This window comes from Monodelphis domestica, chromosome 3 (genome assembly GCF_027887165.1).
Source record: "Monodelphis domestica isolate mMonDom1 chromosome 3, mMonDom1.pri, whole genome shotgun sequence".
In the NCBI taxonomy this organism is placed as follows: Eukaryota; Metazoa; Chordata; class Mammalia; order Didelphimorphia; family Didelphidae; genus Monodelphis; species Monodelphis domestica.
The window spans coordinates 469,490,612-469,516,703 of record NC_077229.1 but is presented as its reverse complement, the minus strand read 5'-3'; the positions used below and the strand labels follow the sequence as shown (position 1 = coordinate 469,516,703).

The 26,092-nt window shown below is 35.3% G+C and overlaps 1 protein-coding gene across 3 annotated transcripts in view; it reads right to left on the bottom strand.

Annotated features, from left to right (window-relative positions):
* The window catches only part of POLR3G (RNA polymerase III subunit G), a 71,449-nt gene that overhangs the window by 35,135 nt on the left and 10,222 nt on the right, over positions 1 to 26,092 (bottom strand). For all 3 annotated transcript variants that reach the window (XM_007487324.2, XM_007487325.2, XM_001362746.3), the window contains exons 2-3: positions 12,847 to 12,976; positions 9,447 to 9,576 (exon numbers count right to left, since the gene is read on the bottom strand). In XM_007487324.2, the coding sequence (XP_007487386.1) occupies positions 9,447 to 9,576; positions 12,847 to 12,976 (260 nt within the window). The remainder of the gene's footprint in view (positions 1 to 9,446; positions 9,577 to 12,846; positions 12,977 to 26,092) is intronic.

Here is a 26,092-nt window from a genome sequence, read left to right as displayed (position 1 = left end):
TGTCTGTAAGATTAGATTTGGAATCCTTCTGGATCCAGGATCTCTCCCTGGGCCCTGCCCCACCAAACTGCCAAAACTCACTACCTCTATTACCATCAAAAGGGGGGGGGGGGGCTTCTGGGTAAACATGGCGGCAGTCTAGATGCAGGACTCTTTCTCTCCTCAGCACCCACCAATATAGACTACCTCAAAAGACCAAAAAAAACCAAATTCATAAGAACGAAGGGACTCTACAGTAGGGAGCAGCATTGAAGGATTTGGGCATTTCCACACTATAAGGGGGTGAAAAATCTTTCACCAAAACACGAGCTAATCTACACTCCCCCACCCCACCTATGGAGCCAGAGTCAGAGCCAGTGCTCCCCATAATCAGCAAGTGAGCAGGGGGCACCTCTAGGTCCTTGGGAACTGACTAAGACCACCAAAGACCTACCCCTGAGAGCAGCTACACCTGAAACCCCGGTGGGCTGGGGAATGCAGACCATGGGCTCTCTCGGGAAGGTGGTGCAGAGAAGGGCAGCGAACAGCAGAAGCTGAGAATATTTGAGAGCTTGCCTCAGGCAAAATCCTTGCTCCTTAACACCATACACAGAGAGCCTGCTCATATCACTCATATTTCTGACTAAAAAGGGAAGGAAAAACCTTGACACCAATGGCAAATTGTGCCCAGGAGCTACAACCTCCCTCCACCAAAAAAAAACAAACAAAACCAAGAATAAGGCATTGACCCTGGAAAATTTTTATGGAGGAAAAACACAGGCTACAGAGGAAATAGAGGAGGAAATTCAAACAAAGTCAAAACCTTCCACAAAAAAATGGAAATTGTCCACAAGCTCTTGAAGAATTTAAATTGGAGCTTATCAAAAAGATGGAAGCCTTCTAGCAAGAAAAGTGGGAAATAGTTCAAAGAGAAAATAATAGTTTAAAGAACAAGAAGTTTCAATTGGAGATACAGCTGGAAGACATGAAAATCAGGATAGATTAAACTGAAAAGGAAAGCCAGTCTTTAAAATCCAGAATTAGGCAATTGGAAGACAATTATCTTGCAAAACAGCAAGAATTAACAAAGCAAAGTCAAAAGACTGACAAAATAGACGAAAACATAAAATATCTCACTGAGAAGATAACAGATCAGGAAAACAGAGCAAGGAGAGACAATTTGAGAATCATTGGTCTACCTGAAAAGGTAGAAATAAACAGAAATATTGACATCATATTACAAGAAATCATCCAAGAAAACTGCCCTGATGTTCTTGAACAAGGGGGTAAAATAGACATTGAAAGAGTTCATAGAACACCCTCTACCCTAAATCCTCAAAACACAACTCCCAGGAATGTAACTGCCAAATTCAAAGGCCTTCAATCTGAGGAGAAAATTCTACAAGAAGCCAAAAAGAGACAATTCAGATACCAATGAGCACCAATCAGAATTACACAAGACCTGACAGCTTCCACACTAAAAAACCATAAGGCTTGGAATATGATATTCAGAAAGGCAAGAGAATTGGGTATTCAACCAAGGCTCATCTATCCATCAAAACTAACTATATACTTCCAGGGGAAAGTATGGGCATTCAACAAAATAGAAGATTTCCAAGTATTAGTAAAGAAAAGACCAGAACTAAGTGGAAAGTTTGATATCCAAACACAAAGATCAAGAGAAACATGGAAAGGTAAATAAGAAAGAGAGGGAAAAGGGGAAAAAAATTTTTTATTCTAATTTTCTTCTTTAAGCGCTACAATAAGATGAAATTATTTCTATTAATATATGGGGAAAATGTTATTTGTAACTCTCAAAAATTATATTCACTATTATAGTAATTAGAAGAATCATTCACAGGAAGAAATTGGAGTAATAAGTGCTATAAGATGATATGCAAAAAAAAAAAGAAAAAGGGAGGGGGGAATCGAGGATGGCACCAAGAGACACTTGAAGAAATAAAATAAATAGGATAATATTTATCACGCAAAGATTCCCATGGGAAGGAGAGGGGAAGAATACTCTTATAAGAAGGAAGAGAGTGCTAATAGGTAATATATAAACTTTACTCTCAGTGAAATCAATTCTGAGAGGGAAGAGCATCTAGATCCATTGAGGTATTGAATTTTATCTTATCCTACAGGGAAACTGAGAATGGAAAACTAAGAGGGGTTAGGGAGAAGGGATTAAAAAAGGGGAGGGAAAGAGAGGAGAGGGAACTTAACAGATCCTAAACAAATAAGAGGGAACGAAAAAAAAGGAAAGAAGAAAACCAAATTAACAGTATCATAGATGAAAAGGGAGACCTCACCTCTAACGAAGAGGAAATTAAGGCAATCACTAAAAACTATTTTGCCCAATTACATGGCAATAAATATGCCTATCTAGGTGATATGGACGAATACTTACAAAAATACAAATTGCCTAGAATAACAGAAGAAGAAATAGAATTCTTAAATGATCCCATATCAGAAAAGGAAATTGAACAAGCCATCAAAGAACTCCCTAAGAAAAACTCCCAAGGGTCTGATGAATTCACAAGTGAATTCTATCAAACATTCAAAGAATAGCTAATGCCAATACTATACAAACTATTTGACATAATAAGCAAAGAGGGAGTTCTACCAAATTCCTTTTATGACACAAATATAGTACTAATTCCAAAGCCAGGCAGGTCAAAAACAGAGAAAGAAAACTATAGACCAATCTCCTTAATGAACATAGATGCAAAAATCCTAAATAGGAGACTAGCAAAAAGGCTCCAGCAAGTCATCGCGAGGGTTATTCACTATGATTAGGTGGGATTTATACCAGGAATGCAAGGATGGTTCAATATTAGGAAAACCATTCACATAGTTGACAATATCAACAAGCAAATCAACAAAAACCATATGATTATCTCAATAGATGCAGAAAAAGCCTTTATCAAAATACAACACCCATTCCTATTGAAAACACCAGGAAGTATAGGAATAGAAGGGTCTTTCCTAAAACTAATAAACAGTATTTATCTAAAACCATCAGCCAACATCATCTACAATGGGGATAAACTATATGCATTCCCAATAAGATCAGGAGTAAAACAAGGATGCCCATTATCACCTTTATTATTTAACACTGTACTAGAAACACTAGCAGTAGCAATCAGAGAAGAAAAAGAAATTGAAGGTATTAAAATTGGCAATGAGGAGACCAAGCTATCACTCTTTGGATGATATGATGGTCTACTTAAAGAATCCTAGAGAATCAACTAAAAAGCTAGTGGAAATAATCAACAACTTTAGCAAAGTTGCAGGATACAAAATAAACCCACAGAAGTCATCAGCATTTGTATATATCTCCAACACATCTCAGCAGCAAGAAGTAGAAAGAGAAATTCCATTTAAAATCACCCTAGACAATATAAAATACTTCTATCTGCCAAGACAAACACAGGAACTATATGAACACAACTACAAAACACTTTCCACACCATTAAAACTAGATCTAAACAATTGGAAAAACATTAACTGGTCATGGGGAGGATGAGCTAACATAATAACAATGACCATCCTACCCAAACTTATTTACTTATTTATAGTGCCATACCCATCGAACTACCAAAAATCTTTTTTACTGAATTAGAAAAAACTATAACAAAGTTCATATTTAGGAGGACAAAAGATCAAGGATATCCAGGGAAATCATGAAAAAAAAAATGCGAAGGAATGTGGCCTTGCAGTCCCAGATCTCAAACTATACTATAAAGAAGTATTCATCAAAACAATTTCGTACTGACTAAGAGACAGAAAGGAGGATCAGTGGAATAGACTTGGGGTAAGTGACCTCAGCAAGACAGTCTATGATAAGCCCAAAGATCCCAGCTTTTGGAACCAAAATCCACTATTTGATAAAAACTGCTGAGAAAATTGGAAGAAATGTGGGAGAGATTAGGTTTAGATCAACACCTCACACCCTACACCAACACCTCACACCCTACACCAAGATAAATTCAGAATGAGTGAATGACTTAAACATAAAGAAGGAAACTATAAATAAATTAGGTAAACACATAATAGTATACATGTCAGACCTTTGGCAAAGAAAAGATTTTAAAACCAAGCAAGACTTAGAAAGAAAATCACAAAATGTAAAATAAATAATTTTGATTACATCTCATTAAAAAGTTTTTATACAAACAAAACCAATACAACCAAAATTAGAAGGGAAGCAACAAATTGGGAAACAATCTTCATAACAAAAACTTCTGACAAAGGTCTAATTACTCAAATTTATAAAGAGCTAAACCAATTGTACAGAAAAATCAAGACATTCCCCAATTGATAAATGGGCAAGGGGCATGAATAGGCAATTTTCAGTCAAAGAAATCAAAACTATTAATAACCACATGAAAAAGTGTTCTAAATCTCATAACCAGAGAGATGCAAATCAAAACAACTCTGAGGTATCACCTCACACCTAGCAGATTGGCTAACATGACAGCAATGGAAAGTAATGAATGCTGGAGGGGATGTGGAAAAATCAGGACATTAATGCATTGCTGGTGGAGTTGTGAATTGATCCAACCATTCTGGAGGGCAATTTGGAACTATGTCCAAAGGGTGCTAAAAGACTGCCCTTTGATCTAGCCATAGCACTGCTGGGTGTGTACCCCAAAGAGACAATAAGGAAAAAGTCTTGTACAAGAATATTCATAGCTGCACTCTTTGTGGTGGCAAAAAAATTGGAAAATGAGGGGATGCCCTTCAATTGGGGAATGGCTGAACAAATTGTGGTATCTGTTGGTGATGGAATGCTATTGTGCTCAAAGGAATAATGAACTGGAGGAATTCCACGTGAACTGGAATGACCTCCAGGAATTGATGCAGAGCGAAAAAGGAGCAGAACCAGGAGAACATAGTACAAAGAGACTGATACACTGTGGTACAATCAAATATAATAGACTTCTCCATTAGTGGCAATGCAGTGATCATGAACAACCCAGATGGATCTACAAGAAAAACCACTATCCACATTCAGAAGAAAAACCATGGGAGCAGAAAGACAAAAGAAAAACAACTACTTGAATACATGGGTCGAGGGGATATGATTGGGGATTGTTAGATTTAAAAATAGTGGGACCCATAAACTATGATAATTAAAATGGTTGAAGGCCATAAACTGTAGTAGATTAAAATAGTGGAAGATATAAATTGTGATAAATATAAGAGTGGGTGAGTAAGTTTGTGACCGCAGAAAATATGTTTTCACTACAGTGTCTTGTTTTAAATCAAATATAGGGTGGTCACCAGGGAAATATCCCCAATTATGAATATGCCCAAATCAACTGGGTTTATAGAGAATTTAATTAATAATACAATGAGGAATCAAAGAAAGAGAGAGAGAGAGAAAAAGGAAGTAAATGAGAAAAGAATAGGCTGGCCCAGGCAGCCCTGGCCAACCCAGGCCTAAGCCCTAAAAGAAAAGATCAGTCAGTCCTAATCACTCACCATAAGATCTGTTCAAGCGAGGATTCAGGGGGACAGAGTCTCCCCAGAGGGAGTTCCAGCCAGAGTCAGCCTCCCTTGAAAGACCTCCTTAGAGATTGTCTCTCAAGAGCCTGTATATCTCAAGAGATTTTTTCAATAGTCTGTCCTTTTTCTTATATAGCGGGTTTTCTCCTACGTTACCTCCCTTAAGTTCTTCCATCTACCAATCATAGTAGACATTTTCCAAAGGATAGCCAATTCTGAATTCACACCTGAGTAGATTAATCCTTTTAGTAATCCACACCTGAGTAGGTTAGAATCTCTGTGTAAGTGTTTTCCTCTTTGCTCCTTTTAAGTTTACCAGTTGCCTGACCTTTATAGGTACTTAGCACCCCTTTGTAATTAATTCTAAAAATAGGCATGGTTTAAGTATGGGTGTAAGTATTTTTCATTGTTCAGCAAGGAGTTTTCTCCCCTAAAGCAGTCTTAAGTACAGGTGGAGTAGAGGTCCTCCCATTTCTGATCTAAGTAAAGTTCTCACGGTCCAAATGGGGAGTGGTCCCAATAGGGAATTGTCCCAATGGAGTATTCCCCAATGGGGAATTTTTTTAACATTCACAAGTCTGAGAAATTTCAAGAGTCACAGGATGTAGACTCTAAATGAACATCCTAGTGCAAAAATCAACAACACGGAAATAGGTTTTGATCCAGGTCACATGTAATACCCAATGAAATTGCACATTGGCTATAGGAAGGGTGGGGGAAGAGAAGGGAGGGAAATAATATGATTCTTGTAATCGAGGAATAATGATTGAAATTGGATAAATTTAAAATAAATAAATAAAAAACATTTTTATAAAAGGGGTGGGTGGGTTAGTGTAGGTTTATCTGTATTAGGGACTGGGGTCTTTAGACAGATAGGTAAGGATTAGGTTAGGTCAAAATCCATGAAGACTCTTGGTGACGAGACATTTAGATCTGGGAGAAGTTTAGGTAGTTGTTATTAGTTTAGGATTATCAATCCCCTTTTCACCTTTCCTTGTCATAATAAATCCAACATCTATCCCTGTTATATAGTGGTCTGTGTTTGTTACCTCAGGATAAGCTCTGCTTGGACTGGGTCTGTTAGCCTGTCAGCACACAATTAACATACTGACACTGTTTCTTTTGATCTTCCCAATTCAGTTAAATCTTCTGATACTGGCCCTATCTGAACCATCTAATCCCATCCCCAAACCACCCTCCATTACTGATTTCTAAGTGCCCCCCACCCCCAAATAAGCAGCAATGACAAAGAGCCAACAAGCTTCATATAGAACAAATAATTGAACTAGTCAATGACAAGCAAGTGGGAGATATATTTCACCCTGATTTTTGGCAGGCTTTTGAAAAGTAAAGGCAGTGTTGCATAGTAGATAGAGTTAGCTTTGAAGCCAAATAGACCTTTGTTTAAGTCCTCTCTTCAATACATTGATCGAATGATCCCTGACAAGTTATTTAATCTCTCAGTGCTTTTGGCAACCCTCTTTCTTAAGCTATCTGGTAAAGGGATATCATCACCTGGGAATTCCGAACACCAGTGAAATCACAATTCTAGTCCCCATCCTTTTAATAAAGTATCTCACAATATTTTTGTGGAAAAGGTGGGATGATAATATAGTTAGTTGTATTCAGAACTTGTTAAATGGTCAGAGTTTGATAGAATTGATAATGAAGAAGAGTTAATACTGAATGGTTCAATGTCAATGTGGTAAGAAATCAGTGAAATTCCCCCAGAGATCTGTTCTTTCTTTGGCTGATGCTAGTTGACATTTTTATAAATAATTTGGATAAAGGAATCGATAGCATGCTCATCAAATTGGCAGATGATGCAAAATTTGTAAAGATAACTAACACATGGCAGAGTTGGAATCCAAAAGAATCTTGATAGGCCCAAGCACAGGTTAAATCGAGTAAGATGAAATTCAATAGGAATAAATGTGAAGTCTTACATGTAGATACAAAAAAAAAGATCAATTTCACAAATATAAGAGCAGAAGGCATGCTTAGTCGATAGACTGTCTGAAAAAGATAGGAAGTTTTAAGTGGACTACAATTTGAATATGAATTGGAAGCATAATGAGAACCAAAAAGTTAATGTGAACCTAGACTCTAGGGAGGGAGGCAACTCCAGCAATATGGATATCATAGTCCTATCATACTCTACCATACTACATCAGAACTGACCCACAATGTTTTATCTAGTTCTGGGTACCACAAATGAAAGAGGATACTGATAAGCAGGGGAGTTTCCCGAGGAGGGCAACCAGAAAGTTGAAGGGCCTTGAGTCCATGTCATATGAGAATCAACTAGGCATATATAACTAGGAAAAGAGAAGATTCTGGAGGAATATGACAGCTATCTTAAGGTATCTGAAGAATTTCCATGTGCAAGACGAATTTGATTTATTCTTTTTTTGCAGAGCAAAGAACCAGGAATAATGGATAGAAGCTGAAAAGAGGCAAATTTAGGCTTGATAGGGGAAGCAAGGTGGCTCAGTAGACAGAGAACCAGGACTAGACATGGGAGGTCTGGGGTTCAAATTGACCTTAAACACTTCCCAGCTATGTGACCCTGGGCAAGTCAGCCATTGCCTAGCCCTTACTGTTCTACCTTGCAACCAACACATAATATTAATACTAAGATGGAAAGTGGGGGTTTAAAAAAATTTATGCTTGAAATCAGGGGAAACATCTTATCAATTACTATCTAGGAGTGGCATGAACTGTCTCAAAAGGTGGAGGTCTTTAAGAAAAGGATGAATGATCAGGGAGTGGGAATTGCTTTCATTTGTGGGTGAAGCTAACTAGATGGCTGCTGAAGTCTCCTCCAACTCTCAAATTATGCAATTCTTTTTTTTTTTAATTTTTAATTTAATTTTTTTTGGTTACAATATTCACTTTATTTCCCTCTCTCCCCTCCACCCACCATTCCCTTAAATTATACAATTCTGAATGTTTTGCTTCTCTTAGCATTAGAACCTGTTAAGACTGTGGAAATGGAGATCAATTAAGACTTTGCAGGATCCCTCTATCTACAAATTTCACCATTAAGAGAATCAATAAATAAGATTCTTAATTTTGTTTTCTATATAAACACTGATTTTAAAACAAACTAGAATTTTGAAAATTGAAACATACATGTATGCATTATTATCTCCAATATTATAACTTTTTAAGGCTATCTATCATATATTGGTGGCCTTGTGTAAAATTGTTAGCCTCAATTCTAAGCAAATAGGCAACATTAGGCAATGTTAGCAGAAGATATTTGAGACAACTCTTCTTCAGCAGTGGTTCTGGGCTCCTAGGTAAGTGGTATTTTTTGACATTGTAAGGATTTTTTGACATAAGGGTTATGTAAACAATTAAAATGTATATATGAAAACCACAAATTCCTTGTAGCCAACAAAATCACTATTAACTAAAAAAACTATTATCACACATTAACTGATAATGATGAGGATGCTTTCCATAAATAAAGATAATTCTTATTTGTTATGAATAAGATATGTACTTTGAGTGATTCCAATTCAAGAAATATTTACTCAGTAAATCATCTACCCTGGCTCAGTTACAACCTCTCTGAGTCTGTTTCCTCATCCAGAAAATGAGAGGGTTAGTTGAGATGACTTCAGAAAGGGTTAGATGAGATGATTTCCAAGATTTCTTATGGTTCTGGCATGCTATGATTGTCATGTGTAAAATACTATTCTAGTGAACCTGAATGAAAGCACTGCTGAAAGTTTAAATACCGCCTATCTAGATAATATCAAAGTAGGGGAAACAGTAACTTTAAAAAACAGCTAACATTATGTTCTTTGGAAATTCAGAAGAAAATGTGCTTTTTCTCTAAATAGCACACTTAAATTCTATCCAAAGCACATTAATTGAGCATTTGTACTTCAGCACTTATATTAGTAAACTAAAAAAAAATCACCAGGAACTCACGCACACACCTTGTTTTTCTTCCTCTGTGTCCATAAAATAAGGTGTTCTTCTCATGGTTGCTCTAAACTCCTGTTTTAAAGCCAACATGTATTCTTCTGCTTCTCCTGCTTTGAGAGGCACTGGCTTATAATCTGTGTCCTATATAATTAAAGAGAGAGGGAGCAAACGTATTTATTTTTTTAAAGAGCACACATATATTACAATTTTTTATCCCATTAAATTTCCCTTTCATTTCAACAGGGGTAGCTAGGTGGAACATTAAACAGAGCTCTGGACCTGAAGTCAGGAGGATTTGATTTCAAATCCAGCCTCAGAAATATACTAGCTGTGTGACTGTGGGCAAGTGACTTAACCTCTGCTCTAGCTCCTCATCTGTTAAATGCAGATAATAACAGCATCTACATCCCAGGGTTGTTGTGAGGATGAAATGAGATAATAATTATAAGTGTTCAGCAAATAGTAAGACCTAGGTAAATGTTATTTTATTTTATATATTATACAATTCTTTAGCCCATCAAATTTCCTTTTAATTTTGAAAGGGATGGCTAGGTGGCTCAGTGGATAGAGAGCCAGGTCTGAAGACAGGATGTCCTGGGTTCAACATCTGGCCTCGGACATTTCCTGGTTATGTGACCCTGGGCAATTCAGTTAACCCCAATTGCCCAGCTCTTACCACTCTTCTGCCTTGTAAATGATGCTTGGAATCAGTTTTAAGACAGAATATAAGGTTTATTTTTTTTTAAATAAAAGACTAACCAACTAGGAGGCCCTGCAGTAGTTTAAGGTAGAGATAACTAGGGCTAAAATCAGGATTGTTTTGTCAGGAGTAGAACAAAGGAGACAGATATGGGAGATGTTATACAGATATAATGAACATGACTTAGCAACTGATTAGATATGTGGGATGAGGAAGAGGAAAGAATCAATTATAGCTCTGAGGCTATAAATCTGGTACCTGGAAAGATGGTGGTATCCTCTCTAGAAATAGGGAAGTTCAGAAGGAAAAAACCTTGAGCTCTATTTTAGACATGTTGAGCCTGACATGTTTCTTGAACATCCTGAATTGCCCAATGGGCATTCAGTAATATGGGACTAGAGCACAGAGATATTTGGGAATCACCTGAACAGAGATGTTGGATAAACCATCCAAAAAAGCTAATGAGATGTCTAATATTCATAGTCCTTGATTTCTTAAGCAGCATACCAAAAATTGGGAATTGATTTAACAAGTGTGCAACTGGATAGTGTAAATAACTTGGAGTCAAGAAGATCTGAGGTTGAATAATTTCTCAGATACTTACTAGCTATGTGATCCTGGAAAACTGACTCATTTTCCTCATCCTCAAAATTGAAATAATAATGGCAGCTTCCCCACAGGGTTGTTGTGATGATCAAATAAAATGATATAAAATACTATGTAAAACTTAAAGCTTCCCATAAATGTTAGCTATTATTAAGCTTGAAGCATGTTAATTAAATCTGGATATCATGCTAACTTGGAAAATAAAAATGTTTCAAAGTAACTTGAATAAGTTAAATAACTAGTTTAAATAGCATACTTAGGAACAAAATACAATTTTATACATACAAGAGGGACAGAGTATTTAAGTAAAAGTATAGTTTAAGCCCTTTCTTGCCCTCCAGGGGGGGGGAAAACCTGGTTGTTATATGTAACAATTTGAATATAATTTAATAAAGCAGGCCTATAATTTTTTAAACAGATTAAGATCTGGAGATAGCAAAAAGTAAAATATTTAAAAGTAGTAAAGGTTATTATCCTAATGATCTATTTTGCTACTATTTGGACCCATAATTAAATCCTAATCCACTCTTTCTCACTTTCTTTATTTTATATTTTATTTTCACAATTACATGTAATAACAATTTTACACGTTTCTCAAAATTATAAGATCCAAATTGTCTCTTTCCCTTGCTTCTCTTGCCACTCCAGGAAATAGTAAGCAATTGGCTCATACATCTTGCAAAACTTACCCCCCACATTTTAAAATAATACATGTAAATACAGCATAGTGAATAATAAAGTCAGGAAGATATAGTTTTGTCCTCTGTTACTTTCTATTTAGGTTACCATAGACAAGTCAAATAAATTCTTGGAGTCCCAGGTGTGAATCTTAAAATTTCTCAGACTTGTGAATGCGAAAAATTCTTAGACTCTACCTTAGAACATTTGGTTAAGTCCATTCCCCATTTTAAACAATGAAGGTACTTGATCAGGAATGTGAGAACTCTAACATTACTCCACCCATTTGTAAGCATACTAAGGGGAAGATAAAGTTGTAAACTCCTTACTGAACAATGAAAAAGTACTAAACTCTTACTTATAGTGAGGCAAAAGCCCTTAAGCTAAGTCTGTTTTTTGATCTAATACAAAAAGGTGCTAAGTACCTATAAAGGTCAAATTAATCACTAAAAGGTCAAGCAACTTACAAACTTGCAAGGGACAAGCTTAACAAAAGAGGTGTGAAGTTTTAGTCTACCCAGAGAAGTTGAGAACTAAAGAAGGTGTAAATTAAGAGTGGTCAGTCCTGTGAAAACATCTCCTGTGATTGGTAGATGTGAAAACTTAGGGGAGGTGACATAGGAGAAAATTCTCTTTAAAAGGAGGTCAGAAAGGCCTCTGAAGGGGATTGCAGCCTTGAAAGCTGAAGTTGAGCTGAGGAGCTGAACTGGTGGGTCTCTCTGAACACTATAATCTTGCTTGGGACAAATCTTGTGGTGAATGGATTAAAGACTAACTGATCTCTCTCTTAAGGCTTAAGCCTAGGCTGGCCTAGCTCTTTTTCTCATTATTTCCTCTTACTCTCTCTCTCCCTTTCATTAATTCCTTAATTTGTATTAATTAAAATCTCCATAAAAATCCAGCTGACTTGGGTATTTCATATTGGGAATTTTCCCATGGCGACCACTTTATTTTTAATATAAAATCAAGATACTGTCTTGAAACCATATTTTCACGGTCACAGTTTAAGGCAAACACACAGGTAACTCTCAAAATTATAACAAAATTGCTCATCTGTATTGGTAGAGGTAGTTTCTATACTGGTAATTCTCCATCTGATGAAATCATATTTCTAGACCAAAAGAGGGCTGTGTAGAAACTGAAATCAGTTCAGAGAAGAATAAACTAATTCAGCAAAAGTAAGTGAAGTAAACTTGAATCTCTTCCATTATTATATGGGCTCATGTAATTGGGGTCCATGTAATTGGGTCCATGAACTTTAAAAAACTGCATTTCAGTACAAGTGATTCCCTTTGTAATTAATTTCATGTATTTTGTTTTATGCATTTAAATTGATTCTGAGGTGTCCATAATCTCTACCAAACTGCTGGAAGGGTTTATGGTTGAGAACCCATACATAAAAAAGAATAGCAAACTGAGATACTTACAGGATATAGAGGTGGAGGTTTCAATACCACATCAGGTAACTTTTCACCTCTAGCAAAACCAATGGCCTCGATATTAAAGGTAAAAGAAGCACGCCCTCTTCCTCTGTTTCCAGCCATTAGAACTTTTATTCTATAAAAACAGACAACCAAATCCAAAGTACAGCATGTTAGGGGAAAAAAAATTAATTTGAAAAAGATTCATATTCCCCCATTCAATTATAAATTTGTCACTTCAGAGACCATCTCTTCAAAAAAGATTTACTGTAGCTCCTATTATGTTCCAGACACTGACTTAGTCATTAGAGGTTACAAAAAAAGAAAAGAAATAAAAATTACTGATGTAAAATTGATCGTTTTGGGATAGAGAAAAAGAGAAAGAAGAGAGATAGGTGAGCAGATATGAACATACCCAGATAAATATAATAAAAAGCAGGGAGAAACTGGTACTAATGAAAAATCTAGACAAAGTGCTCTAAGAAAATTTGAAAAATGAGAATAAACTGGGGAATCTGGAAAAATTACAGAGAAGTTGGCACCTGAGTAAAGTATTCTGAAAGGGAAAGATTAACAGGAAATGAATCCCATGCATTGGAGATGTTCAATGTGAATACAAGGAGGAAGAAGATAAAAGATTGAGCTGAGGGAATGGCAAGTAACATAGATACATTGTAAAGGGTATGAAGGAAACTATTAGCCCATTTTTTCACCTTCATAGTCTCATTACCCAGTCCAGTGCCTTGCATGAAGTAAGCACTTAAATAAAATTCCATAAGAAATATTTATTTTTATATAAAAATGTTATTAGTCCCAGTTCTATGTAGCACTAGAACCATAGAACATAAGATCTGGACAAGGCATGGGTATACCAATTCTAGTTCTGTTTTTTTATTTGTAAAATGGAGGAATTAGGAAAGATAATCTAAATTTGCTTTTACCAGTGAGAATTTGAAAATTGGGTCTCTTAACCAAGAAAACAACATACCCAATGGCTACAACCCTGAAAATGAAAAAAAAAACAACAAAAACAACTAAAGAAGTTAATACCTCATTTTATAATGACTTAACTTACCCCAATAGAAGTGTTAAGAAAGTTAATTTCTTTCCCTTACAGAAGTAGTGGTCTAGGGGCAGCTGGGTGACTCAGTAGATTGAGAGTCAGGCCCAGAGACAGGAAGTCCTGGGATCAAATCTGACCTCAGACACTTCCCAGTTGTGTGACCCTGGACAAACCATTTAACCCCCATTGCCCAGCCCTTACCACTATTCTGCCTTAGAACCAATACCTAATATTGATTCTAAGACAGAAGGTAAGGGTTTAAAAAAAAAAAGAAGTAGAGGTCTAGGAGTATAGAATTTTAACATATGAATTCAGATACCATTTAAGTTTTAAGTTTGCTTGCTTTGAACTGACGTTTTTCTTTCTTCCTTTTAAAATATTTGTTAATAGGATGACTCTCTGGCTTGAAGGGCAGGAAAATTAATTCATAAATGAATATGATATAAAAACAAAAGGGCATCAATAAAAACAAAATTTAATCAAAAAGGAACCCAGATCTCAAAATTCACAAACCAAAACTCTATCACAATATCTTGTTTTAAAAGTTTTATTGTTCCCTTCTACTTTTATGACCCTATCATTTCCCCCTCATTGTTTGTCCTTTTTTTCCAAGAGGACCAAATGGGGAGTTGTCTTGACTCAAGTGTGAATTGGACTTAAGTAAAGCAGAGTTGTACAAAGTCAGTAGTCTAATTCTCTTTTTTCTTATTAATTGAATTTTTTTGCAAGTATCTTAGCCCCTCCCTCTCACCCCTATATCATAGAGGCATCATTCACAAGATAGATATGTGTGCATAAATCAGTCTTTCATTTTTCCAATTTTCAGTTCATTCTTTGAAGGTAACATTCACAATTTACTTAAGTATTAAATTTGTAGCTGTGTATAATGTTTTCTTGTTTCTACTCATTTTGCTATTCATTATCCAATGTAGTTCTTTCAAAGTTATTTGTTTGTTTTTTAAATTAGCCTGCTCATATTTTCTTATGGCATAGTAGTATCCCATCACAATCATATATCACATCCTATTTAGTCATTCCCCAATTGCTGGGCATTCCCTCAATTTACAGTTCTTTGTCACCACAAAGAGAGATGCTATTAATATTTTGGAATGTATAGGTTCTTTTTTCTTTTTTTCAGATCACCTTAGGAAATAAACCTAATCATGGTATTACTGGGTCAAAAGGTATACATGGTTTTATTACTCTCTGGATATAATTCCAAATTGCTCTACAAAATAGCTGGATCAGTTCACAATTTCACCAACAGTATTTTGATATCCTCATTTTTCCATATTCCCTCCAATATTTGTCATTTCAGGGTATCTGTTGGGTGTGAGAAGATATCTCATAACTGTTTTGGTTTACATTTCTCTAATCAGTAGCTATTTAAGACATTTTTTCATATACTTACATATGTCTGATTTCTTCACTGAAAAATTATCTCTTCATATCTTTTTGCCCATTTATCAACTGAGGGATGGTTCTTACACTTATAAATTTGACAAAGTTCTCTATTTATTTTTATTTTCAGTTGCATGTAGAAAAGTTTTTTGACAATTCTTTTTTAACATTTTAAAATTTAGCACCTCTTCTTCTCTACCCTACCTGATGTGGTGAATAGTCTGATATAGGTTATATCTGTACTTTCCTGTAATAAATATTTCCATATTCTTCATGTCATGATAGAAGACATATATCATACATAAAACAGAAATCTGATGAAGGAAATATAGTAGAAGATGGCATGTTTTGATATGTACTCAATGTGGATAGCATTTTTATCCCAAGTCCCTTGTAGTTATCTTGAAATTTTGCTTTTCCATTTTTTTTTGCTGATTCATTTTAAAACACAGTTCAAAAGTAGTTAATTATGTTAAGCATCCTCATTTAATTTTTTCCCCTTTTCTGCTAGTTGACATTTTATGATTCTTCACTTTTTTTTTTTTGCTACAAGACCAAAAGGCCAAAAATATTAATGCTCAAGTGGCATACCTACACCCTCCACTGGTTTTTCAAATGCTAAGTCAATGGAACATACTAGGTCCATCAAGACAAAATTTGAAAATACTGGGAAGACTGGCAGACTAAACATTTTTCCCAATTCTCATTGACTCTGAAAGAAAATTCCTCCAAAAAAGGAATTATCTGACAGCTTAATTAAAGCTGAATCCATAGAAAGAGAGAAAAAAAGATGCCCTCATAAATAAAATCCTTAGAAATTAACATACAAAAAAAGCTAAGACTTCACTTAGCACCTTTCCTCCATGAGCCAAAAGGTCCCTGGGGCAGAGGCACACAAATCAATTGGAGAGCCTGGACCTGGGGATTATCCTTCCTACATCTCTCCTCACACTCTTATCATACTGCTCCTAGCTTCTCTCCCCACCCCCCCAGAAGGCTGTAGAGGCTGTTAGGGCAGATCCTGATTAAGCTGAACCAGCGAAAGAAAGGGAGGAAAACCAAAGGTCCTTCTAGGGCAAGCCAACATGAGTCTGAAAAGAAAGAGAACTAAAATTCAGTTAGATCTACTCTTGTCCCCTACAAAGGATATGTGAGAGACAGGAACTCAAGTCAATACATGCCAAGTCCCTAATGAGGAAGGAGGCTAAGATAGCTTTGCAGCCTCGCTCCAGGATACCTATCAGCAGAGAGGGAGGAGACATAAAGTAAGCATAGGAATATCCAGGGGAAAAGAGCACAGGCAAATAAAACAACAGAAGATAAAACTAGAAGGGAGGATAAGAAGATTACAAAACTCTTTTAATAAATATTACAGAAGAAAGTGAACCAAAGCCTGATGAGGCACAGAATTTTGTAGCATCCCAAGAAATTTTGGAACAAAAAGAAATTTGAGGATGGGTCAAAAATAAAAAGAGGAATTTAAGACATTCATGAAAAGAAAAAAGAGGTGAACATAATAGTAGATTTACAAACACCTCAAACATTATAAAATAAATTCCAATGCATTCAGAAGTTGTTGGTTTTTTAAAGGAAAAATTAACCTGGAGTAAAAAAAAATAAGGGGAAATCATGAGGAAATAAAAAGCACATAAGGAAATAAAGTAGAATTTAAAGGGTTAGAAAACACAAAGCAGAGGAGCAGAATTGAAGCTCTAAATACTCTCTAAATAGTCTCTCAACAAGAAGCTGGGGTACAGGAGAATGGGAGAGAGGTGGAAGAAGTGAGAAATTAAAACTGAGGGAATAAAAAGGGGATCTTAACCTAAGAGAGAAAGAGGAAAGGGTCCAATAAAAGAATACTAACTATGGAGAAGAAGAGATATATGACCATGAAGAGAAATGGTGACTTAATCTAAGAGGAGTTGATACATGGAAGATTCCCTCCTCTAAGAATATGTTGCACTATGGTAACATCTTGTGCCAAGAGGAGGGAAATTTGAACTCCTAGGAGCAGCTGGCTTCCTAAAGTAGGAGGGCATGGATTAAAAAGTGAATGGTCAAGCAAATCAGAATATAGTAATGGGAAGAGCAGATTATAAAACTTGACATTTTGGGACACTAATTCCTACAATTTGACTGTTTCTATCCTATATTATTTCCCTATTAAATTTCTAAGAGTAGGGTACAAAAGAAAAAAAAAGGAATATTTGGGCAGAGTCTATGAAGGCAAAATGTTAAAACAGAGTATTCCAGTACCTCAAAAGCTTTAACTGCATGAGAAAAGCAAATAAAGAAAAAATTAGGATACAGAAAATAAAATTGCAAAGAAAGTGAAAAAATCACTTTTAGAAAAACCTTCCAAAAGGCCACAAAATCTGTTGTAGGAAAGAGGAGGAAGATTTTATTTTAATTAACCACTTGACTTGGAGTGAAAGGAAGGAGAGGAAGAAATGGATAACCAAATGAATGACTTGAAAAAATTTTAAGTAAACCCTCCAAAACTAGAAAAAAAGTTGACAAAATTGAAGACGCCTTTAGGAATAGGGTTATATGTGGGAGCTAAGATTTTAAATTTAAAAAAATTAAATATTAGGCTTAATGAAGGAAAGGGAAATGAAGTAAAGGAAAATATAAATATATCTCTCATAATATTAAATGTTGAGCCAAGATGGCAGAGAAAGGCAGAACAGCTCAAGGTTACCATCAGAATTCCCCCAATCAATATGAAAAAATAAAACAAACAAACACAAAATGAATACAAGAGCAAAAGAACCAATAAAGAAAGAGACAGAAACAATGTTCAAGAAACAAAAGACTTAAAAGGAAGGCAGAGAACATCTGGGGCACTGGGGTGAGAGGGGAACCCAGACAGCAAGCCACACACCCTGACCTCACATCTGTTACCCCAGGTTTGGAATCTAATACTAAGCCAATATTCAGACCCTGAGAACTTACCTGGACAAACAGAGGTCCAAGCCAAACCATACCATTTGAGGTTTCAAGCCTGTAGTGAAGTTCAGAATCCCAGCCCAGGGCAATCTATACTAAAGTGGACTGATCTGTATGGGCTCAGAGGAAGCCAGGAGTCCCAGTCTGACCCTGTGGTGAGGACATAGACCCCAGCTTGGGGTAGTTAGTTTATCTAAGGGGGGAGGGAGGGATCTGGATCTTTTTGCCAGGGGCTCAGGGCAGAGCTCACTGTGTACTTGATTTGATCAAGTTCATAGTGAGATCAAAAACTTATGCACTAGCCTGAGGCAAGTCATAAAGCTATCAGCATCTCAAGGGTTAACTGAATAGGCAATGGCAGGAGGCCCTCAGAGCTCCCAGCCCTCAGGCTATCCTACTATCTTAGAAGAACTAAAATTGGCAGAAACCCAAAAAATAAGGTAAGGAGCATCAGGGAAGGACTGAAGTTTAAGAGGGTAACCTAAACTCCCAGAAAACAAAGCCTACCTACAAAAAGGTAGAAAAATGAGCAAACAACAAAAAAAGTACCTAACTCTAAAGACTTTTTATGGAGACAAAGACCAAAGTACAGACACAGAAGGGGATAGTGAAAGCAAAGCAAAAACACAGAAAGTCCAAAAGAAAAATATGACTTTGACACAGATTATGGAAGAGCTCAAAAAAGACTTCAAAAACCCATTAAGAGAGGCAGAGTAAAATTGGGGAAGAGAAATGAAAGCATTGCAAGAAGAAATAGGCTAAATGAAAAAAAAAAACTGACAGAAGAAAATCAGGCCTTAAAAATCAGAATTGATAACTAAAAACTAATGGTTTCATGAGAAATCAAGAAACAATAAAGCAGGATCAAAGGAATAAAAAAACAACAACAGAGGAAAGCATGAAATATATTCTTCAAAAAACAACTAACCTGGAAAATAGATCCATGCAAGACAATTTGAGAATTATTGGACTACCTGAAAACCATGATCAAGAAAAAAGCTAGGACATCATAATACAAGAAATTATCAAAGAAAGCTGCCCAGATATCCTTGAACAAGAAAATACAATTGAAATTGAAAGAATTCACAGATCACCTCCAGAAAGAAATCCTCAAATGACAACTTCCAGGAATGTAATAGCTAAATTCAAGAGCCCCCCAAGTCATGGAGAAAATATTGCAAGAAGCCAGAAAGAAACAATTCAAATACCATGGGGCTATAATCAGGATCACACAGGACCTAGAAGTTTCTACATTAAAGGACTGAAAGGCTTGGAATATGATATTTAGGAAGTCAAAAGATCTAAGTTTACAACCCAGAGTCACCTACCCAGAAAAACTGAGTATATTCTTCCAGGGGGAAAAATGGACATTCAATAAGATAGAAGATTTCAAAGAATTCCTGAGGAATAAGCCAGACCTAAACAAAAATCTGAAGTCCAAACAAGAAGAAACCATAAAAGGTAAATAAGAAAGAGAAAATTTAAGAGATTCATTAAGGTCAGAATGTTTATATTTCTACATGTAAAGAGGATATCTGTAATTCTCAATAATTATTCTTAGTAGTAGAGGAGATAGAATGAATATACTTAGAAATATGGTGGGGCCGTAAGTTGATTATGTTGATATGATATATATGATGATATGATGTGTATATAAATATGATAATATAAAACAATATGTATGTATGATGATATTTATGCATATGATAATATGTAAAAAAATCAAGAGTTGAAAGAGGATTGCATTGAAAGAAAAGGGAAGGGAGAGACAATAGAATGGAGTAAATTATATAATATAAAGAGTTGTGAAAAATCATAATAGGGAGGGGTGGAAAAGGATGGTAATGGGCATTGCTTACATTTTATTCAAATTTTAACTGGCTCAGAAAGGGAAAAACAAATATACTCATTATGGTATAGAATTATATCTTACCCTACAGAGAAGTAGAAGGGAAATGATATAAGGGAAGGGGGAGATAAATGAAGTGGGAGGAGAGTGGGTGGGGGGGTGATAAAAAGCAAAATATTGGTGAGGAGGAACAGGGTGAAAGGGAATAGAGCAGGATCTAAAGTGAAAATAAGATGGAGGGCTATACACAGTTAATAATCATAACTCTGAATGTGAATGGGATGAACTCACCCATAGATGGAAACAGATATCAGAGAGGATTAAAAACCAGATTCCTACTATGTGTTTGCTTACATGAAACACATTTGAGGCAGGGTGACACACACAGATTAAAGGTAAAAGGCTGGAGCAAAATTTATTATGAATCATCTAAAATAAAAAAAGCAGATAACCTTCCCAAAGTTTATTCTTCTGATATTGGCCCTACATTGTAACATTCCCAAAAAACCCTACCATTATTTCAATAGCAATCATGATATCAGACAAAGCCAAAGTAAAAATCGATTGGATTAAAAGAGATAAGGAAGGAAACTACATCTTGCTAAAAGGTACTATAAACAATGAATTTCAGTAATAAACATTTATGCACCAAATGGTATAGCATTCAGATTTCTAAAGGAGAAACTAAAGAAGCTAAAGGAAGAAATAGATAGTAAAACCATACTAGTGGGGGACCTCAACCTTCCCCTACCAGAACTAGATAAATTGAACTAAAAAAAAATAAGAAAAAAGTAAAGGAAGTTAATGAAATGTTAGAAAAATTGTTATGAATAGGTATCTGGAGAAAACTGAACAGGGATAAAAAGGAATATACCTTCTTTTCAGGAACACATGGTACATATACAAAGATTGATCATGCATTAGGGCTTTAAAAATGCAAACAAATGCAGAAAAACTGAAATAATCTTTAGATCATAATGCAAAAAAAATTCTAATTAGTAAAGGATAATGGAGAAGCAAAATTAAAATGAATTGGAAATTGATCTAGTTCTTCAAAACTGGGGGGGTCAAAAAACAAATCATAGAAACAATTACTGATTTCATTGAAGAGAATGACAATGAGGAGACAATATATCAAAATCCATGGATACAGACAAAACAGTGCTTTTCACATCTCTGAATGCCTATTATCAACAAAATAGAGTGAGGAGATCAATGAATTGGGCTTGCAACTAAAAAAATTAGAAAGAGAACAAATTAAAAATCCCCAGATGAAAACTAAATAAATGATAATCCCTTACTGAATTTAATGAAAAAGAGTTGAATAAAATTAACAAAATAAAAAAATGAACAAGGTGAAATCACAACAAACCCAGAAGAAATAAAAAAAATCATGACTTATTCAGTACCAACACAACAGAGAATTCAAAGATAGAGAATTAGCTACAAAAATATAAAACACCTAAATTATAACACCAAACAGAGATCTTAAATAATTCAATTTTTTAAAAAGGAAACTGAAGTAGCTTTAAAAGAACCAATGATATGGCATTGACTAAGAGACAGAAGGGTGGGTCAATAAAATAAACTAGTGGTAAATGACCCCAGCAAGGTAGTGTTTGATAAACCCAAAGACCCCAGGACAAGAACTCAGTATTTGACAAAAACTGCTGGGAAAATTGGAAAACAGTATGGGACAAATTAGGTTTAGATCAACATCTTATACCCTATACCAAGATAAATTCAAAATGAGTAAATGACTTAAAAATAAAGAATGAAATCATAAATAAATTAAGTGAACATAGAATAATATACCCTTCAGATCTGTGGGAAAGACAGGAATTTAAGACCAAGCAAGAAATTAGAACATTGCAAAATGTAAAATGAATGACTTTGTCTATATTAAATTTAAAAGGTTTTGTACAAACAAAAGCAATGCAACCAAAATTAGAAGGAGAGCAACAAAATGTTAAAAAAACAATTTTTATAACAAAACTTTCTGACATAGGTTTAATTTCCCAAATATATAAGTATAAATTAAATCAAATTTACAAAAATCAAGCCATTCTCCAATCGACCAATGGTCAAGGGACATGAATAGGCAGTTTTCACATGATGAAATCAAAACTATCAATAAGCACATGAAAAAGTGTTCTAAATCCCTCCTGAGCAGAGAAATGCGAATTAAAACAACTCTGAGGTACCACCTCACACCTAGCAGACTGGCCAATATGGTAGCAAAGGAAAGTGATAAATGTTGGAGGGGATGTGGTAAAATTAGAACACTAATATAGTGCTGGTGGAGTTGTGAATTGGTCCAAACCATTCTGGAAGGCAATTTGGAAACATGTGCAAAGGGCTTTCAAATGCCTGCCTTTTGATCCAGCCATACCACTGCTAGGTTTGTACCCCAAAAAGATAATAAGGAAAAAGACTTGTACAAAAATATTTATGGCCATGCTTTTTGTGGTGACAAAAATTTGAAAAATGAGGGTGTATCCATAGATTGGGGAATAGCTAAACAAATTGTGGTATCTGATGGTGATGGAAAATTATTGTGCTGAAAGGAATAATGAACTGGAGAAATTGCATGTAAACTGGAAAGACCTACAGGAATTGATTGGTACAGAGCAAAAGGAGCAGAACCAGGAGAACATTGTACACAGAGACTGATATATTAGGGCACAATCAAATGTAACAGATTTCTCTACTAAGCAGCAATGCAATAATCTAGGACAATCCAGAGGAACTTATGAGAAAGAATACTATCCACATCCAGAGAAAGAACTGTGGGAGCAGAAATGCAGAAGAAAAACATGTGATCAATTACATAGTTTGATATCGATATGATTAGGGTTTTGATGTTAAAAAGATCACTCTATTGCAGATATGAATAACATGGAAATAGGTTTTCAACAATGATATATGTATAACCTAGTGGAATTGCTTTTCAGCTCCAGGAGCAGGGAGGGAAGGGGGTGGTATTCATGAATCATGCAACCATGGAAAAATATCCTAAAGAAAAAAAAAAGAACTACCAATGTATGGAGGTTGGGGAAAGGTCCTTGGTTTAAATGTATTTTCAGTAAAGTTCTACAAAATTTTAAAAGAATAATTAATACAATAACATTGCTAATCACTAATCATTAGAGAAATGCAAATTAAACAAACTCTGAGGTAGTTTGACACACCCAAAAGGATTGGCAAAATTCACAAAAAGGGAAAGGACAAATATTGGCGAGACTGTGGGATAATAAGTACACTATTTGCGCTATTGGTAGAGCTGTGAATACAAAATTATTGTGGAAAGCAATTTAAAATGATGCCACAAAACTTATTGAACTGTTCATACCCTATGACTCAGCAATGTCACTTCTATGTCTATACTTCAAAGGAATGAAAAACACAAAGAACCTATATGTACACAAATGTTTATAACATCTTTTTGTAGAGGCATAGAACTAGAAACTAAAAGGATGCGTATAAATTACAGAATTGCTGACTTCCCTGGTTTCCTATAAGAAACAGCTGAAATCCTATAGTAAACTTTCCCTAAATATTCTTCCATTGTCTTTCCTCTTTTAATTACCTTCTGTTAATCCTGTATCTTAGCAGTTAAGTGGCACAGTGAATAGAACACTGGACCTAGAGTCAGGAAGATCTACAGTCAAAATCTGCCTCAGACAATAACTGTGTGACCCTGGGCAAGTCACTTGCCTCAGTTTCCTAAATTATAAAATGAGGTGGAGAAGAAAATACAAATTGCTCCAGTCAAGAAAACCTCAAATAGTCACAAAAAATAGAACATGTCTAATTAAACTCCTGTCTTTTGGTTCTTTATGCATCCTCTGTATTTAACACAGTTATCTAGCACATAGTAGACACTTAGTAAATGTTTTTTGATTGATTATATGAATGTAATGGAATACTAATGTGTTATAAGGAATGATGAAGGGGACAGCTTAAAAAAATATGTGAAGAAATATGTGAATTGATGATGTGTAAAGTGGGCAGGACAACAATTAATACTCTTAACAAGTATAACTGTAAAGAAAATAACTCTGAATGACTTCAGTTTTTATCAATGTAATGATAGGATGTAATTCCAGAAAGGAGATGATAAAGCAGATCCCCACCTTCTGATAGGGTGATGGTAGATAAAGCATGCATGAGAATTTTTTTTTTGGCTATAACCAATGTGGAATTTCTTCTTGATTATGCAGATTTGTTACAAGGGTTTTGCTTTTTCTTTCATCTTTCTCTCCTCTCCCTCAAAGGTGAAAGTAAATATGGCAAAGAGAGAAAAACAAATATTTATAAAGCTTTTAAAAAAGTATATCTAGTTATAAAAAGTTTTAAAGGAGAAAGTTGTAAATTAATATTATTAGTGAATATAAATTCAAAAAATGCTAAATAAAATCCTTGCAAAAATGCAAGGCAAAAAGCTAGCAAAAAAAATGAAAGCGTTTTTTTCAAAAAGTCATTTATTCTGATTAAGTTGGATCTACAACAAAGATTAAAGGCTAATTCAATATTAGCAAAGCAATTAACATAATCATATGAGGGCAGTCTAAAACTGCATCATTTTATCAATACTCAAATAGATCTATAACTTCATTGATTTTGGAGTTCCCCAGTTCCCTCTAACAATGCATATGACAATGCATCTTTGCTTGCCCACACTGCTGGTATGACTCAACTACATTTGCCCTAAATTTTACCACATGGAATCCACTCCAACATTCTGGATGAATGAATGAATGGATATAGAAAGAAAGAAATATAGATATTGATGTTGATAGAGAAAGAAAAAGCATTTAAGTACTATATGCCAAGCACAGTGCTCTGAGTGTTTTGGAACCTGTGCCATAGGCTTGCCATCATTGCCCAGAATTACCAATAAACCTATGCAAAAAGAAAGGTAGTTTCTACCCTCAAAAGGCATACATTTAAATGAAGAAAGACACAAAAGAAAGGAAGAAGAAAATCAGGGAGAGGAATAGTGTGGGAGAAGGTAGAAAAGCAGTCCAGAGAACCCAACCTGAGGTAGAAGTGCTCACATCTAGCATGGGGAATTCCTCAAATGGAAATATGAAGGGAGGAATCTATTACTTTAGAAAGACCACAGGGCTGGCAGTATCATTTGCTAGCATGAGAAGGCTGCTGGCACAGAGGGTGAGAAGTGGTCTGATGAGTGGCTGAGCCAGATTTCAAATAAGCATGGCTGGAGGCCTTTCTTACTTTCTCCTGATTTTGTAAGGGTACCAGCAGAGTACTCTGGCTGTCCACCTGTCATCTTTCATTTTTGGCATACATCCAGTCCTTCTTCTATTCTTGTCATACAATTCAATGGAACAGTTTAAACAAAGAAAAATCAGAAATAATTGAGCACCTCAACAATCTATCGATCCTCTTATTTGACAAGAATTACAGGGGAAAGCAAAAGAAGCAACCTTGTAGAAATTAGAATTAGACTAAGGTTTCATGGACCCCTTTGGCAATCTAGTGAAGCCTATGACCCCCTCAGAATAATTTTGTGAATGAATAAAGTAAAATATATGGGATTACCAAAGAAACCAATTGTATTGAAATGGTTATTAAAATATAAAAACACACACACACATACATGCATGTACACATTCACATTCCCCCAATTAAGAACTCCTGATTTAGACCAACATCTTATACCATCTTCCACAATAAATTAAAAAAGGATATGTGACCTGAATATTAAGGATCATATCATTTAAAGATATTAAAAGAACAATAGATCAAATGCCTTTCATAGCTATGTAATGGGGTTGAATTAATGGAGTTGCTTAACCAAATGAGGAATAGAGGTTAATACAACTGAAAATTTTTTGTATAAGCAAAATGAAAGCAGCAAGGATAAGAATGGAAAGTGTCAAGTAGAGAAAAAAAAAATCTTTTGTTTCAAATATCTGATAAGGGTCTGATATCTAAGATAAAGGACTAAGGAAAAAAATAGG